General features: G+C 53.8%; 1 protein-coding gene across 1 annotated transcript in view; it reads right to left on the reverse strand.

Moving 5' to 3' along the window:
• Window positions 1-16,588, reverse strand: part of DIP2A (DIP2 acetate--CoA ligase A) — a 96,340-nt gene that overhangs the window by 27,548 nt on the left and 52,204 nt on the right. Inside the window, exons 9-20 of the mRNA XM_007452476.1 lie at window positions 14,393-14,484; window positions 10,900-11,010; window positions 9,584-9,707; window positions 9,127-9,236; window positions 8,684-8,786; window positions 7,239-7,303; window positions 6,923-7,016; window positions 5,817-5,936; window positions 4,400-4,514; window positions 2,890-3,029; window positions 776-912; window positions 245-325 (exon numbers count right to left, since the gene is read on the reverse strand). Coding sequence (XP_007452538.1) covers window positions 245-325; window positions 776-912; window positions 2,890-3,029; window positions 4,400-4,514; window positions 5,817-5,936; window positions 6,923-7,016; window positions 7,239-7,303; window positions 8,684-8,786; window positions 9,127-9,236; window positions 9,584-9,707; window positions 10,900-11,010; window positions 14,393-14,484 — 1,292 coding nt within the window. The remainder of the gene's footprint in view (window positions 1-244; window positions 326-775; window positions 913-2,889; window positions 3,030-4,399; window positions 4,515-5,816; window positions 5,937-6,922; window positions 7,017-7,238; window positions 7,304-8,683; window positions 8,787-9,126; window positions 9,237-9,583; window positions 9,708-10,899; window positions 11,011-14,392; window positions 14,485-16,588) is intronic.

A 16,588-nucleotide genomic window follows, 5' to 3' on the forward strand; every position in this document is an offset into this window, starting at 1 on the left:
GAGCGGGCACCCAGGGCAGGCATCAGCACCGGAAAGGTCAGAGATAGGAATGCAGCTGAGGGTGAAGTCTGTTAAGGACTTGATGCTCCTGCGCTACAGATAGGGCTCCCCAGCTCGGCCCCCGTGACGTTCTGGAGGCCGGGACTCTGTCGGGGGGGTCCTGTGCACAGGGGACGCAGAGCAGCACCCCTCCCCAGCTCTAAGCCCACCTGCAGGCCCAGGGCTGCCAGCGGGACATACTCACAGGCCCGATGAAGCCCAGCAGCCCCGTCCTGGTGAAAGGTCTGTCGGAGACGGGCGCACCCGTTGCCGTGACTGGGACAGTCTGCACAGAGTGGGGAGGACAAGGTCAGGCGTGGTCCACAGGGATCAAGCGAGTGGCAGGCGGGCGAGAGAGAGGGCCAGGCATGCGCTGCCCGCGCCGGGCGTGGCTCCTCAGACGGGCATCACCGCGTCTCCCTGGAGGGGAAGGGGCTCCCACCAGGGCCAGAGTCCCTGCCGTCTGGTGAGACCCCCTTCAGGCTCCTGGCCTCCACGGCCCGTGCTCCCCCTCCTGGCCTGGGGGCTGGGGGGCACTCGCTGGACTCTCCTGACGACCCCGCGGCTCCAGCCCAGAGGCCGGCTTCCCTGGGCCAACCTGGATCCATCAGGGCCACGAGGCGCCCGCGCAGGGCTGGCCTGCCAGAGCGGGCACTGCCGAGAGCCACACTGTCCCCTCCCACCCCTCCGCAGCTGCGGACTCGACTTCAGCACAAAGTAGGGATCAGGCACGGACCTCAAAGATGTTCTTTGTGATCCCAAGCAGCCCATAGTATGCTGTCGCCGTCGCGCTGGAGTTGACGCAGATTTCTCCAACTTCATCGGTTTTACAGAGGTAAGGGGTCCCCTCCACCTTCACAACACACACGTTAGCTAAAGAGAGAAAACAACCCTCAAGGGCACGAACAAAGAGGACACTGAGATGGGCCATCCCCAGAGACCCGCGGGCTTGGCCTCTGCAGGGTGGACACGAACAGTTCGTGTGCTCCAGGCTTGGTCACTCACACCCCTCTGGCCACAAGCCTGCATGTTCCACACGCAGCACCTGAAGGTGACAGAAATGCTCCCAGTCACACACGGGCTCTGTCGTCCCCCCCGGCACCGCCCTCCTGCAGGAGATGGGAGGTGCCATCCGCTCACACCTTTGCCTTTCAGGCTGGCTCCCACACCAGGCCTGACGACCCCACCCGAGCGTGGGCCCCTCCCGCGGCCCCATGACCCCCTTCTGTCTTCACCAAGCAGCACGCCCGCCGCCGATGCGGCCGCCTGTGGCCCAGAGCCTCAGGAGGGCAGGCAGCGGAGGGTGGCGCTGCTGCGCACGCGTTTCCCCCCAGATCTGTGCACTCGCCTGCATCCTAATACAACAGAGACCTCGCCCACGCCACAACCAGACCAAAAGGGACAACCCCGGCGTGCCGTGGTAACACAACCCTGGGGCTGACACAGAGAAGGCTGCGCACCTGCCGAAAACAAGACCCCCCAGGTCCTCACTGACTCAGACCTGCAACAATCCCGGCAACAGACACACACACACCCAGGGGAGCACGTGCACACATACACACCCCAAGGGAGCGTGTGCACATACACACACACACACCCCTGAGGGAGCACGTGCACACACACCCCTGAGGGAGCACACACGTGCCTGAGGGAGTGTGTGCACACACACAGAGCCTGGTCCAAGTTTAAGAATAAAACGAAAGTCCTTATACTTTCAATCAAAAGAATCGCCTATTACGACATTTCACCATCTTTTAAAGAATTACTGTGCTCGCCACATAACAACTAAAAATCAGAAAGACCCTGCTCTTTACCCCTCATAAAATGTTTATGCTGGAGTTCCTGCCTCTACGGAACCGCCGAGTCCTTATTTTTGGCAGACTTATGCAAAGGAAAAACACAACTCACGCTTCTAAGAAAGTGGAACTAGAAACGAACTCAAACGTCCAGCCTTGCTCTACGTGTCCGACCTCTGGCACATGCACAGGCCCAGACCGCGGCCCGTGGCCCTCCCGCTGGTTCCCAGCCTGTCCCCGAGCGTGGGTGGCTCACGCCCCACCCACGCAGGCCCTGTACCCCGGAGAGCAGCAGACAGGGTGACTGGTGCAGAGATGGGGCTGCTCTCCGGAGGTGCCCAGGTGGGTTGGCAGCTGCCCGGAACCCAGGAGGGCCAGCACGGGGAGGAGGGGAGCTGGTACAGCCACGGCGTCACCGCGGTGAGGGGCGCTCCCCAACTCAGTGCCACAGGGTCTCCCGGGCCCGGCTGTGCTCTCAACTCTCCCCCATGACCCTGCACACGGTCCCGCGTGTGCTCACGCCTGCGGGGGAGATGCAAGGCACAGCGCCGTCACCTTCCTGCGCTCGCCGGCTGCCACGGCGGCACAGACACCCCGCGACGCATGCGTCATCTGGGCCCGGGGCCCTTCTGGGAGCGCACAGGGATCCCTGGGAACCTTCAGGGCCACACTGCTCCCCTAACAGGCCCTCCTCAGGATGTAGAGACAGTCTCATCACCGGGTTACCTGCAGACGTCCAGGGGCCTGAGAGTGACGCCTGGCCTCGGGAGAGGCGTGACGACTGCCTGGCGTGGAGTGAGCACCCAGAACCCGAGCTCTGGCACTAATTCCCCAACGGTGGGGAACCAGAGTCTGGTTCACAGGCCATAGACACACCTCGTATTTCAGCACAACTTTAACTTGATACAAAGGGAGGCAAAAAGCAAAAAATATGTTACTAATTAAAATCCCAATTCACATGGGGCATCACCTGAAGCCCTCTGGTGCTCGCGTGCTCCAGAGCCTTTGCTGCCACCCGGCCGCAGGACAAGACCATCCCCAGCTGTGACCTCACCTCCAGGCATCACCTGACCCACGTCCTGAACCGTCAGGACCGAGAGCTTCTCTTCCACGTCCAGTCTGATCACGCCGTGACTGAGGCAGCTCATCGACAGCACAGCTCTTCTTGGAGGAGGGCCCCCCAGGTCAGGCGGCCTGGAAACAAAACTGATTAACTGACGAGGGGACAGAGCCCGTGGGCGTGGGACCACGGCCCCCTGCCGACAGGACGATGAGCAGCCAGGTGCCCGTCTGCGCCGGCTGTGGGGACGTTGGCTGCAGGACCTTCGGGGGCAGCATGTGTCCCCACAGGTCTGCACGACGCCCCACCCCACGCACTCCTCTGCAGGGGGGCCCTGTGGGCCGCAAGGACGCTTCCACCAGGCCATCCTGGGACATCCCCCGGAGCCCCGAGCAGCACGTGAGCAGAGCGACATGCCTCCTGGGAGCAAGCCTGTGAGCACCAAAGCCAGGGGGAGGAGCCTGGGACCGCACGCAGGAACAACGAAGTGCCGGCCGCTCCCCAGCCCGTGCCAGCCCGAGACCATCGAACTACCGGCAGAACTGCCCTGAGCAGCCCTTCCCAATTCCTGACAGTGGGAAGCAGGAGAGGGAGGAAAGTGACTGCTGCTGTTTGCGACGCCAAGTTTGGGCCTGATTAGTTTCGCAGCAGCAGGAACCGGGCTGCTGAGAAACAAATGTCGTATCTTCTCCAGCGGGAAAACACTACTCTGCTGAGCACAAGGAACCACCACAGAACAAAGGGACGAAGAGCACCTTACGGTCTGTGAAGAATAAAGACGCTGTTTTCAACGCTGATTATTACTAAAACTTTACGAGCACTTACACCACTACTTATAAATACACAGACATAACACAAGACCACAGCTGAGGCTAATTTGAGTTGAGGGTGGAAAATTAACACTAAGTCACCCTCAGCTGCGAGGACGCTGCCCTCTACCCGAGGATGGCGCTCAGGGCAGCATGGACGACCTGGGCAGGAAGGTGAGCCGAGGGGCACACTTGCAGAGGCCTGGGGAGCGACATGGATGAGCCCAGAGACAATGCAGCCTGGGGGCGGTGGGGTTGGGGGCATCACTGTGAGGTCAAGGGTCCCGCAGGCACAGACCCCCGTCCACAGCTGATGCACACTGGCCGCCGGCCACCCTGCCCCGGAACAGGGGCGAGTCCTGGCTGCAGTGTTTACTGTGGGACACAAGGCCTTCCTGATCGGAGGAACACTCGGGAAAACCAGCCCGCGTGCTGCAAGAATCCAGAGATCGCGACCCAGGGAGCCGCTATCGAACTTGCGCCACAAACCAGGCCGGTGTGGGACATGCGGCCAACACAGGCTGCTGGACGTGGCACCTGGGGCTGCCCCATTACAACACCAACACACCTGGGAAACGGGCCCAGGGCCGGTCGCTGCTCTCGATTTCTCCTGCTCAGGAACAGATCAACCAAATCTGCTACCACAGGTAATTCGGCTGAACGAGGGTGAACTAAGCGTCTACAGGATGGTCTACCTGCGGATGGCCACCGTGAGCGCCTCCGGGGAACTGGCACAGGGACAGATCACCTCCGGCCTCAGCCCTCTGGCCTGGAAGACGTTGAGGAACGCGTCACAGGAGGATATGGACCCTGCGTGAGACAGAGTGGACGCAAGAGCTGAGTGCAAGGCCGACGGGCACGTGGCGTGGCGGACGCCCGGCGCCAGGCCTGGAGGCTGCACCCCTTCACCTCAGTCAAAGTCTCATGGGGAGGGGGTGGGGCTCTTTCCATGAAAAACAGGGCGCGTTCTCAAATCGCCAGCAAACAAGCAGCCAACTCTCAGCCCCGCACTGTCTCTGAGGTCTAACCCACGGCCTCACCCGCCTCCTGGCAGCTCTGCCAAGCGGGAGGTGACCCAGGGCACTAATGGAGCCGCAGCCAAACCTTCCACCGCTTGAGGCCCCGGCCACGTGCGCGCCCTCTCCTGGGCGTGCCTCGGAGCTGCAGCCTCTGCCAAGCAGCCCTGCCGTGCCTCTCCTGTGGGCACAGCCTAGCTCTCTATCCCTGCTTCTCCGCCAGCGTCACCGGGCCACGAAAACTCAGCTCCTAGGAGGCTGGGTGCTGCCCGCTCAGGACCTGAGTCAACACAGCCCTGCACACACTGGGGCCCCGGGGCTGCACCATGACCTATACCTTCTCTCTGCACAGCGAGGCTCCAGGGAAGGAGGGGACCTGGTCATGGGTCCTTGTGTCCAGGAGAGGACACACAAGACCGTCCAGAGGGCTCGGAGCTACAGGGAAGTGACGGGCACTTGGAGTTGTGGGATCTGGGGTCTGGGGGGCAGCAGCCCCGGGACGGGCTCCTGGTGGCTCGACGGGTGCACCGCAGTGGAGGCTCAGAGAAGCCGGCAGCTCCTGGTGCTTTGGAGGCAGGACGGCGGGGCCCTCGGGGTTCGGGGTGGGTGGAGGGAACGAGAGGCTTTGGGGTGCTAGAATGTAGGGTGCCCTCCCGAGTGTCGGGGCCACAGCTGGACAGGGTATTAGATGAAAGGCAGCCTCTGGTCCAGGGTGGATTCAGTGCACGAACAGTGACACACAGGTGTTAAAGCAGTGAGAAAACTCCCCGGGAGGACACGGGGCGGCCGGGAACGCGCAGCGGCCAAGCCAGTGCAGTGGGGCACAGGCCACAGGCTGGGAGCCTGAACCGGGCTCTGGCTGTATCTACACTCTGGTCAGACCCGCTCGGGCACGGACCTCCCATCCACTGGTCAGAACCACTTTAAACAGAGAGGCCTGACAAACACGTCTGAGACGCACCCGTGAGTCACCACGAGACCCCGAGTCACAGAGCAGGAGACGCACCCATGTCCACGGGGCACCCGACACGTTCCAGCTCAGCCCTGAGCCCCGGCGGCCGGCCCGCGGGGGCAGGGGTGGGCAGGCGGTACTCACACGGGTTCGCACCGTCGGCCACGACCAGCAGGCGCAGGGAGCTGAGGCTGACATCCCTCTGACCTCGCTGCGCCAAGAGCGACCAGTGCATGTCGCGGGACTTCACCAGCGCGGCCCGGGCTGTGGGGGGGGCGGGGACACGCCTGCATCAGGGGCGCATGCACACAGAGCAGGCCGCGTGTTCCCTGCCGCCCGGCCGCCCCGCACGGCCGCCCCGCCCGGCCTACCTAGAAATCAACTCGCTCTTTCGCAACCGATTCTCTCTCGGAGCCTCTCGGCTCTCCCCACACCTGCCCCTCCCTCTCGAGCTGCCCCTCCCACAGCTGTGAGGCTGGGCCTGCCCTGTGCTGGGGGCCCCCGGGGACGTGGGGCTGCAGGGAGGCCCCCAATGTGAACAGACGGGCTGGGCCTCACTCCCGGCCCTGCTCTCACCAGCAGAGGCACCCGCCGAACGCCCCACCGGACTTCGGTTCTCCCCCGTTAGGGTAAACAGAGACAGCGCCCAACACGCCGCAGAGCACGGCCCACGTCCACATCAGTAACTGGCACCATCATCGGTGCAGTCGGCAAGCACACGGCCACCCGGGACAAGTCAGTGCGAAGAAAGCCAGAGTCCCCCTCAGGGGTGACCAAAGGTGCCCCCGAGCTCCGCCGAAGCAGAGCCAGAGGGACACTCAGACCACGCAGGTGTGGCCATGCTGGGGAAGCACCGACTGACCACAGGTGGACAGCAGGGCAGGCTGGGCCCCACGGGCAGCCCCCTCACTCTGGGTCATAAGCCGCTTTGAGTAAACGGCTTTGCTACTGGTGGCTTGAAGAGCCCTAACTTCAAATCAAAACCACCTCAAGAACTAAGAATTAGGAGCATTTCTGTGAGAGAATAAAGTTAGGAATCTACGGCCCTTGCAGAGAAGAGCTGTCCTCCACAACCCCCCAGCTCCCCAGCGCTGGCAACTCAGACCCACCACGGCTGTAGGGGAGCCTGGCCCCGGCCCACACACGCCTGCGGTTCTGCATGCTGCTTTATTTTTTCTTATCGCCAAAGATGAATTCAAAGAGCCTTCTCTAACGAAGGATGAATGGAGAGATGGTGCTATTTCCGTTACCTTTATACGCACACACTTTCTGAATCCAGGAGAGTGGGTTCGCCTTCATCAGCGCATATGGGATGCTGACCACGTGCATCCTGTTCATGACACTCTGCAAAGAGACGAGCGGTCGGGGCTGGGCACGAGCCCCGCCAGGAAAGGCACAGAGAGCATCAGAGCTCTGCTCACAGGACAGCTCAGTCCAGAGACACCGTTCACACCAACACGACTAAGGGTTACTCCATCAGCTATAATAGGGTTTGGTGTCACCCACAGACGTGAAATGTTAGCAACCCTCCCTCTAACAGTCAGGTCATTTAGACACAGCACTCACTGTTAACACTCCATGCCACAGGCCGGCATCCCTTTTGAAATCCAGCACATTTGTTAACGTTTCAGCTGAAAGAGGACAAAGATGGTTAAAGCACGTGTTTAACCATGACTTGTGGGGAGTGACCCTCCTCACAAGTCATGTGCATTTTCAGACAAACCCTGAGATGATTACATCATCAGCATATAAGAGTTTCAGGAAAGATACACAGCGCTCCCAAATGCCATGCACCAATCAATCAATAATCTTGGTTATCAGGTTACTTGGTTATTCAAATTACTGGAAAAACATAAAAGTAGAAGGTCATACAACTGTGGATTAAAACGGAGAATCTGCTGATCACTAATCTGGAAACACAGGGAGCAGCATATACACTCCAGAGGCTGCAGGCTTGGACGTGGAGATGAGGGACCGTGGCGGGTCTCTCACCTCCCAACCCTACGCCCGCGCACCCCCACTTCTCACGTCATCCTGCAGGCCTGGGAAATGTCACAGGCTCCCCATGTCACTTCCCTTCAGAGATGTTCCTTCCCTCCTGCCCACTCTCTCTCCCAGAGGCTGTGCCGAGCGTGCTGTAGGGCGCAGCGGTAGCTGGGGTCCCAGGGCCGCTTCAGCACAGCCCTGAGCTCAGAGCTCAGGCAGAGGACAGAGCCTGGGGCTGCCAGGTGCACCCACAGAAGGAACACCCAACAGTGAATAGGAAGTTTGGTTTGTGTGCCAGGAAATGCTGCTGCATTCTGATAAGAAGAATACTGTGCACACGTTCCCTTGTTGGCTAAAGAGCCCAAATTATAGGTGATACACGTATGGTTAGCACTGGATCTGAAGAAAAAGAAAACCAGGGGACCTGATGTGATAGAATTAAAAAAAAATTACGTAGGCCCTTGAACACACCTAAAATCCTTTTCCAAATGTCCACCGAAGTCTTGCCCGGTGCCCTCAGCTAGCCCTTGCTTCTAAACACTGATATTTCAGATTTTACACATACCACTCAAGTTACTTCCTAGTTTTGTTCAATTCCAGTATTTTAGTGGAAAGAAGTAAACTTCTCTACGTTACCTCGCTGATATTTCACAGTAAAGGGGGAGCTGCCGGTACATTGCCAGGAGACAAGCCCTGACCACAAATATTCCACTGGTACATCCGAGTGTGTGACAGCTTAAGCCAAAGCCAGCCACAGAAAACAGTAAGAAAAAGTGTGCCCCGATAAGAAAATGCAAAATGCACTGCCCCTCAGCTACGGCACAGCTTGAACCAGCCCACTGGGCACAGACCAATGGGTAGTGAGTGGGTTTCACGCTCTGTAACGCCAATGTCCAAACTCCACCTGTCCAGGAGAGCAGAGGCCCCGAGCTCGCGAGCCGCACGACCTGGATTAAACAGCAGATGCTACGCGGACAGCGTCCAGGTGCCTTGTGCCCGGCTGGAGAGCCGCCCCACACCCTCACCTTCTGAGTAGCCGCATGCCTGGGTCAGAGCCTGGCACTGTGCCAGCAGGGATGCGTGGGACACCGCGACCCCCACGGTGCTGCCTTCTTTGCTGGTTTTATACTGAAAGATTTCAAAAGCACAGGCTCGTTAGGCGATGTCTCCGGAGGCCGTCCCCCTTCACCAACCATCGGTTCAACTGGAGCGCACTTCATGCCCAGGCCCTCAAGGTGACACCCTCAGCTGAAGTCGGGTCACCCTGGGCAGGTACCGAGGGCAACAGGTGCACGCAGGCTGGTCCCCAGGGGAGGATCTCAGTGAGTTCCCACAAGACACCTCATCTTTCTGGGGTGAAGGCAAAGCACAGAAGCTGTTGCCTGTGATCTAAGCAGCAGCAGCTACACTCGGGGAACAAGCCCTGAACACGGGGGTCTGTTTCAGCCTCGCCAGGCGAGGTGGCTACCTCGATGTAGGCGGTCCCGGCCCCCGCGTCCTGCGCCGATGGGTGCCAATCCTTGGGGGGCTTAGTCAGGTGCTTCCCGTCGATCACCAGCCAGGTGAGGGGGGGCCAACCTGTGAGGGTGCAGACAGGGACACGGCAGAGGCGAGGGTCAGGAGTCTTTGCTCCCCGCAACGGCGCCTCTGCCACCCAACACGCAGCCCGAGCTGCTGACAGCTGAGGAGCCTCGCCTCACTGAACCTTTATGAACTTATGTGTCTGACGGCCAGTGGCCCCCAGGCTGGACAGCACAGGTCGAGAGCCTGACCCAGGCGAGGAGCAAGATTCCCCAAGGCCTAGAACACGGCCTCGCTTTTCCTGAAGGCCCTTCCGTTTCTGTAACAGTCACTGACAGGAAAGGACGCCCGAGGGCCCGGTTTGGCAGAGAACTGGGCCACACGCTGCCCGCCCACAGGCCCACCTTTGAAGGCCGCCACCTCTCCGGTCTGGGCCTTGGGCAGGCCTTTCTGACAAGCGTCCGTGGTCAGGGCCAGGGCGACGCCACAGCTGCCCAGCAGAAACCCGACCTGCTGGCTGCCAGCGTCCTGCAGAAACAGAGAAGGCAGAGGTGCTCAGCTCACACAGAGCAGAACTCTTTTTCTCAGCCCGTGGAAAATTGGGACAATTCAGCCCTGTGTAGGTATATACTATAGGTATATACTATGTTTTCATCCAAATAAAATACAATTGTTTTTAAATTTGAAAGATATATTTTCTGCCATGACATATAAAGTTCTGGGTAATGGGCTAATTTCTCAAACTTTTTTCTTGCAGATGACATTTAATACTGTTTTAATAAACTCCAAACGTAACAGCATTGAAATTTACACTTGATTTGTGTTTGAAATTTACTGATTAATAGGGGCAGGCCTGACCTTTAGCAATCTTAATTATTTCCACACAGAATATGTCCTTCAGTAGAGTTTTATCATTTTCTTCTTATAAATTTTACAAACTCTAGTTCTACCCTAAGAATCCTGGTATTCAAATATCTGTTCGTCATATATTATCCTTTGGGATATACTGCTTTTATTCACAAGCTTTACCTTTGGGATTCTTGAATATCTCTTGCTGATAATGCTCATGTGAACAACTGCCTGAACACTGGGATACCATAGAAAACTATGATTTTCTAAAATACATGCTGAATCTACTCCTAAAATGATCTATTCTTCAATAATCAGATTACTGGTATTTATACCTAAAATGTAATAGCTACCTAGAACACCAGCAACCCGCCCCCTGCCCCGGCCAGAAGTCATCTGTCAGCGATGAAAGCTGCTCGCTGTTATGGAAGTGAACAGAAATGCAAGAGAATGTCCTATGTTTAAAACTATCACTTAGAAGTGAGCTAAAAGACATCTCTGTAATGATTTACTTATCCCCAAGAAATGAAAGTTATTATCAATAAACACACCATTTTGAGAAATGATTTAACAAAACCTCATCAAACCCCAACTTCTATGCATTGGAGGAGAAAATGTTAGTTTCTGTTGGGAAATTCAAGCAAGTGATACTGGCCCCACCAACAGCGGTTCCAGTGCCCTTGTCACCAGCGAGATACATAAAAGGAGCGTCTGGAGATGAAGCTGCTCTAATCTCTCTGAGACCCGCCGGCCTGTCCCCCGGCTCCAGACGGCACCTGGAGTGAGGAGACTAAGGCCTGCGAATGGACACGTGGACTTCAGGATGCAGCCTCAGGGACCGTGAACCTGGGGCCTGCACCGCACTTGCTACCTTTCTTGTTAGTGGCACTTCGATGGGGACAGGAACCAGCTCTGCCAGGAGACACCCATAGAACGCAACAGTGAACATGACAGGGTCGCTATTAGGAAACACCAGCGCCACCTACGAGAGTACAAAGGAAAACCGTGAAATCCACGGGTGAGTAATTCAGTCATCTGAATGCCTGCTGCTGAGACAGAAAACGTTACTTTGAGTGCTAACCCTTGGTCCTTAAGTGTCTGCAGCCATGTAACTTCTAATACACAGTCTTTAGGTTACGGTCTTTACCCCGCATGCGACAAAATAACGTTAAACTCCTGGGGCTAGAGGCAAGCGTAGCTGGGTCTGCCCGCGGGGTCTAGGTCCAGCTCCGTCCACTCTGACCATCTGGGCAGCAGCGACTCAGGGAAGGACGCGATGGACCATCACCCACCATCAAGTAGCCCAGGTGAAAAACAACTGGACATGAGGAGGGAACCAGGAATCAAAGTCTATCAAAATGTCTTCCAAAAGAAAAAATCCTGACACCAACGTTTTACTTGGACAGACCTTCGCTCAAGACCGAAACATTAACAGAGGAGGGTGGTGGGCAGAGAACTCAGCAAGACCCCTACAGCTGCCCTCTCAGAGTCTCCACGGGAGGCCCACTCCCTGCTCCCACCTGGTCATCATGCTGCCACTGTTTAAATTACACATTCTATTACATTTACCTTACATTTTTATTTTTATGAAAAAAGTTTTAAAACACAGAATCAAAATGACGAAAAGTACTAACGAAAAGCAACACCCATATAACCCTTCCCCACTCCCCAAGACAGCCACTTTTAACATGTTTTATATCCTCTTTTTGCCAACTGCTCTCATCTTTTTCCATACTATGCTCACGCTGCTGTGTGTTACGTGTGAAGGTATCTGGACGTGTGCTTTATTTCCTGTTACTGTAGACAAACACTGAGCCCTCTTCATTCCCCACCTTTCTCTTCTCCCACCATCCCAATTTCCATTTCTTATAATGTCCGGTTAAGTCAGAAGCTATTTACGGGATGAGGTTTTTCTAAGTCCCAAATATTGTAATAGCAGTGTGCTCGAAACCTACATGATAAGTCAGAGCAGTATCTGAGGGGGCCGTTAACACAGGGCCTCCGAGGGCTTTGGATAATTAACAACCCTGTATTCACAAGACAAAATTTAAGCTGTATCTGTGTCAGAATTCTGTACCTGAGGCCTGGAAATCAAGTTTCTAATAAGTTTGTTGAAAACGGCAAAGCTCTCCTTTGAAAGTTGGTGTTAAAAGCATTTGTCCCACGATTAAGAACTGTGACCTTTAGCCTTGAGACTGGATGTCTGGTAGAACATACATGTCCTTAGAGAATGTTATAAAGGTTGTGTTTGTTCACTTTTATAAAGTATATTATCACAGGAGGATGAACTTGCCATTCATTTCCAATCACTAAATCAACCGCTGTGATCTCATCAATCCTTTATAATTAACCCAGTTACGTGGATTCACTTGCAAGTCAGTGAAGTATCTGGAAGTCCTTGTCCTCTTACAAGAACTTTCTTCAAGAGAAAGAAATTTGTGATTCTTAGAACCATTTTAAAGCACAACATAAGTCAGGGGTACCGACAGGTTTGTTCTAAAGCGCCAGGTATCATAAGGGATCATTCCTGTACTATTTACGTTTCTACAGCCAAGCGTGCCCCTCCTCTCTGGTGGTGACAGCCACTGCCTCTTTCACTGGCTTCCCTTCCTCTGTGTGCACCGGCCAGCTTGCTCGGAAACGCCCCGCTGGGTGTGTCAAACCTGTCAGTAGTATTTCTAAATAGCCAACCAGTCAGGTAAGCTCCTGGGTTTCACCAGCTGCTGACCAGCCTGCCCACCTGGGGCCTCGCCCTCCTGGTCCTGTCCGGCTGCTCCTCGCCCGCAGCTCGCGGTCACCCTGGGCCACCCTGGTGGCTCTCCCGTTCGGGCCACTCACTCGTATGCGGGAGCTCCCTCTGTGAGCTTCCCAAGAAAGAGCCCAGTCTTCTGAGTCCTGCCTGTCTGAGAATGGTGCCCCACCCTCACATCCGTCGACTGCCCAGGAAGACCGCACTCCCTCTGGGCTTCCGAAGCACAGCCGTCTCCCCCAGTGCCAGGCTGAGAAACTGAGGCCCTCTCTGTGCACAGCCCACTTTCCCCAGGAGGCCGCGAGGTTCCTGCACCCTGCCCTACGCGGCACTGGGGTGAGCGTCTCGGTGGGGGTCCCGGCACCGCCTGCCGGTCCTTCACCCCCCGCTCCAGGGTACAGTCTTGCACCATCGTCAGCATTAAAAACTTTCTACTCTCCGTTCCCCCTTCTTTCTGGAAGCCCCATTAGTCAGATGTCGGCCTTCTTGATCAGGTGTAATCCGCACCGTTTTTCCTCCCTGCTTTCCATCTCGGTCTCCCCCACTACCAGCTTCTTGTCGGTTTATGGAGCAATACCTTCACCTCAGGTCTCCAGGGACATGAAGACTAATTTAAAACAAAACAAAACTTTCCCGTATGTAGCTCTCCTCCAGGTCGGTTTGCTTCCTCTTCCTCCCCCTCCCCCGCCCTTTCCCCTTTTCCTTTTTTCCCCATTTTTTGCCCTTTGGTCGTGTTCTTCCATGTTGAAGTTTCGTGGTCCATAAATGTCCTTGGCTACTGGTCCACATTAAAGACTGAGGCACTTGAGAGCCGTCCGAAACCCCACACCATCCTGTCAACCTACAGCTTCCCTGCTGGGTGACCTGACCCCAGGCAAGCTTTCTCACTGGGGATTTCACTGCTGAGTATGCTGGCTTTCACCATGCTGGACCTCCCGCTACACCAGGGCTCCCCAAGCCTGGCTCAGTCTGCCTAGAGCAGTGCTGTGTAGCAGAACTTCCCACAATGGTGGAATCGTTTTTTCTCCAAGCTATCAAATATGGTAGCTAGTTGTCAGCCACACGCAGTGACTGAACCCTGGAAATGGGGCTCGTGCAACTAGGGAACTAAAACTCTAATTTCATTAAATTTGGGTTAATTTAAGCAGCCCCCTGTGGCTATTGCCAACCACGTTGGGCAGTGCAGGACGAGGAACCAAGCCCCAAGCCTCCTCTGAGTTCTGTTCTGGCCACATGGAAGAGGGAAGGAGATGAATATAAAACGACACACCGAGTTTCAAAGTAAGGTCAGCATTTCTTCACAAAACTTAAGCTTTGGAAATGCAGCACTGATTAATATCTGACATTAATATTTTTATTAAAATCAACACATATGAAGTCAAAGAGAAAAGAGGTTTAAGAATCAGGAAAGGGGCAGTAAGGGAGAATAAAAGGAACGATCATTTTACCTACATCAACACAAACTTTTTCCACATTTAGTATTTTTTCATTGCTGACTTAAATCCCTTGTATTAATGCTGTAAGTCTGAACAACTGAGAGAACACTGACGTCAATGAAACAGATTTTTAGTCTCCATTCTCACTCACTCCAACAAAGGTGCACTTGGTTACTTACTCTGTCTCCGGGTTTAAGGAGTGGTTCATTCTTACTAGTCAGTTTATTAAGTAGAGTATAAGCTAGTTTTAAACTCCGACTCCAAAGTTTGCCTAAAATAAAATAAAAATACTAAGCAATGTAAAATTTAAGAAACCAATAATTAACATTTTAATGTAGCAATCATAACATCCCATTAACATACCATTATTACTCTATTGCTGAAAATTCAGGTAGTTGCCAATCGATAATTATTTTGCACAATGCTGCAATGAAGTTTTCTCTTAGAAACAACTTACAGATTTATTTTTCTTAACAGAAAAGTAAAACAGCATTTTATTTATTATAGAAAATTTAGAATATAGAAAAGCCAGCTGAAAAAAGCATTCTTTCTGTTATATATGTACACACACAGACGCGCGCACACACACACGCACACACACACACACGTATGCAGAATTTTTAAGAAATGGGATCATACTTCATCCTTTTTCAATCAACCTTGCACTGTGCGTGCGCTTTCACGTCACTGAACATGTCTCAATTATATCCCTTATAAGAGTGGCATATAAGTCATTCAACCTTTACAACAACAATTCATGAGGTGGGTCCATCTTCATCTCTGCTTTCACTCAAGAGGAGACAGTCAGGGAGATGTTAGGGAACCTGGCAGAGCCACAGGCGGCTGGAGGCGAGCGTCTGGACCCCTCCTGAAGGTGCCCAGCCCTGTGGGTGCTTCCCTGAGGAACGCGGCACGTGATACACGGGACAGTGAAGGGCAGGGGGAGAGGGGGAGGAAGACAGAAACGCCTGAGTCCACCCCAAACTGGAAGCAGCCCTCCCACTCACCCTGCGCGGTGCAGCAACACAGGAAGACAGAGCCGTCCTTCACCCTCCCCACCCCTGGGCAACCGCACGGCAACCACACGCCCTTTGCTGTAAATAGTCTAAACTCGGGCACAACGTTGTGAGAGAAGTGAACTGTGGGGCCTGAGAAAAAAATGGTCACCTCAAAACACCGCTGCCTTTGCCTAAATAGAAAGGTCAACTCAAGATGTTAATAACTGTAACTGTAACACGTAAAGATTTCCAAACTGAATCCAGATATTTATAAAAAGAAAAACGCATCATGACCTCTCTGCAACAATGCAAAGAGGTTTAACAGAAAATCAACATAATTTGCCACATTAACAGAAAAAAGGTGAAAAAAACTAAAATAATTTACCATTCAGGATTTCAAAAATCCTTCTTAAATTTGGGATGAAAGGAAACTTCCTTAATGTGATTGTTAAAAATTCCACAGGCGGTATCATAACTAATGGTCAGATATTGAAAGCTCTCCCTCAGAGAGCAGGAGTAAGTCAAGGACAACTGCCTTTTACCGAAAGTCTCAGCCAATGCGACTGGGGTGAAAGCGGCAGAGAAGGTAAAACAATAAGAAACGAAACTGTCATTATTTGCAGGAGACGTGACTGCACATATCATGAACCCTGTAACTGAAACCAGCAAGGCTATCAGATATGACAGCAATATGCAAATAGCATTTAATATCTATGTGCCATCAATAAACAGCAAATAAAAATTTTAATGATACTATTTATAATAAGATTTAAATAAACATGCCAAATATCTAAGAATATGTGTTACAAAAAATATGCAAAGTCTCCCCCCAGAAACTTATAAAACAGTACTGAGGTTGAAAAAGATTTGAATGAACCGAGGAAACTATTATGTCCATTTGCTAGAAGGCACTGTAATGCAAACGTGCTATTTCTCCTCAAACTGCTCAAGGCAACGATAACCAAAACATCAACAGGTGTGTTTGTGGCACCTGACACAAACTGACAGTGAAATACCAGGGCAAGAAGCCAAGACATTCTGGAAGAAGGAGACAAGACAGGAAGACTTTCTCAATGGACGTCAAGACTATTATAAAGCGACCGCAATTCAGAGAGCGTGGCTGGGACTTCCCTGCGGTCCAGTGGTTAAGACTTCGCCTTCCAATGCAGGGGTTGTGGGTTCGATCCCTGGTTGGGGAGCTAAGATCTTACATGCCTCAAGGCCAAAAAACCAAAATATAAAACAGAAGCAACACTGTAACAAATTCAATAAAGACTTTAAAAACTGTCCACATCAAAAAAATCTTTAAAAAAAAAAAAAGGGCTTCCCTGGTGGCGCAGTGGTTGAGAGTCCACCTGCCGATGCAGGGGACGCGGG

Source organism: Lipotes vexillifer, unplaced genomic scaffold, assembly GCF_000442215.2.
Source record: "Lipotes vexillifer unplaced genomic scaffold, Lipotes_vexillifer_v1.1 scaffold545, whole genome shotgun sequence".
Classification (NCBI taxonomy): domain Eukaryota; kingdom Metazoa; phylum Chordata; class Mammalia; order Artiodactyla; family Lipotidae; genus Lipotes; species Lipotes vexillifer.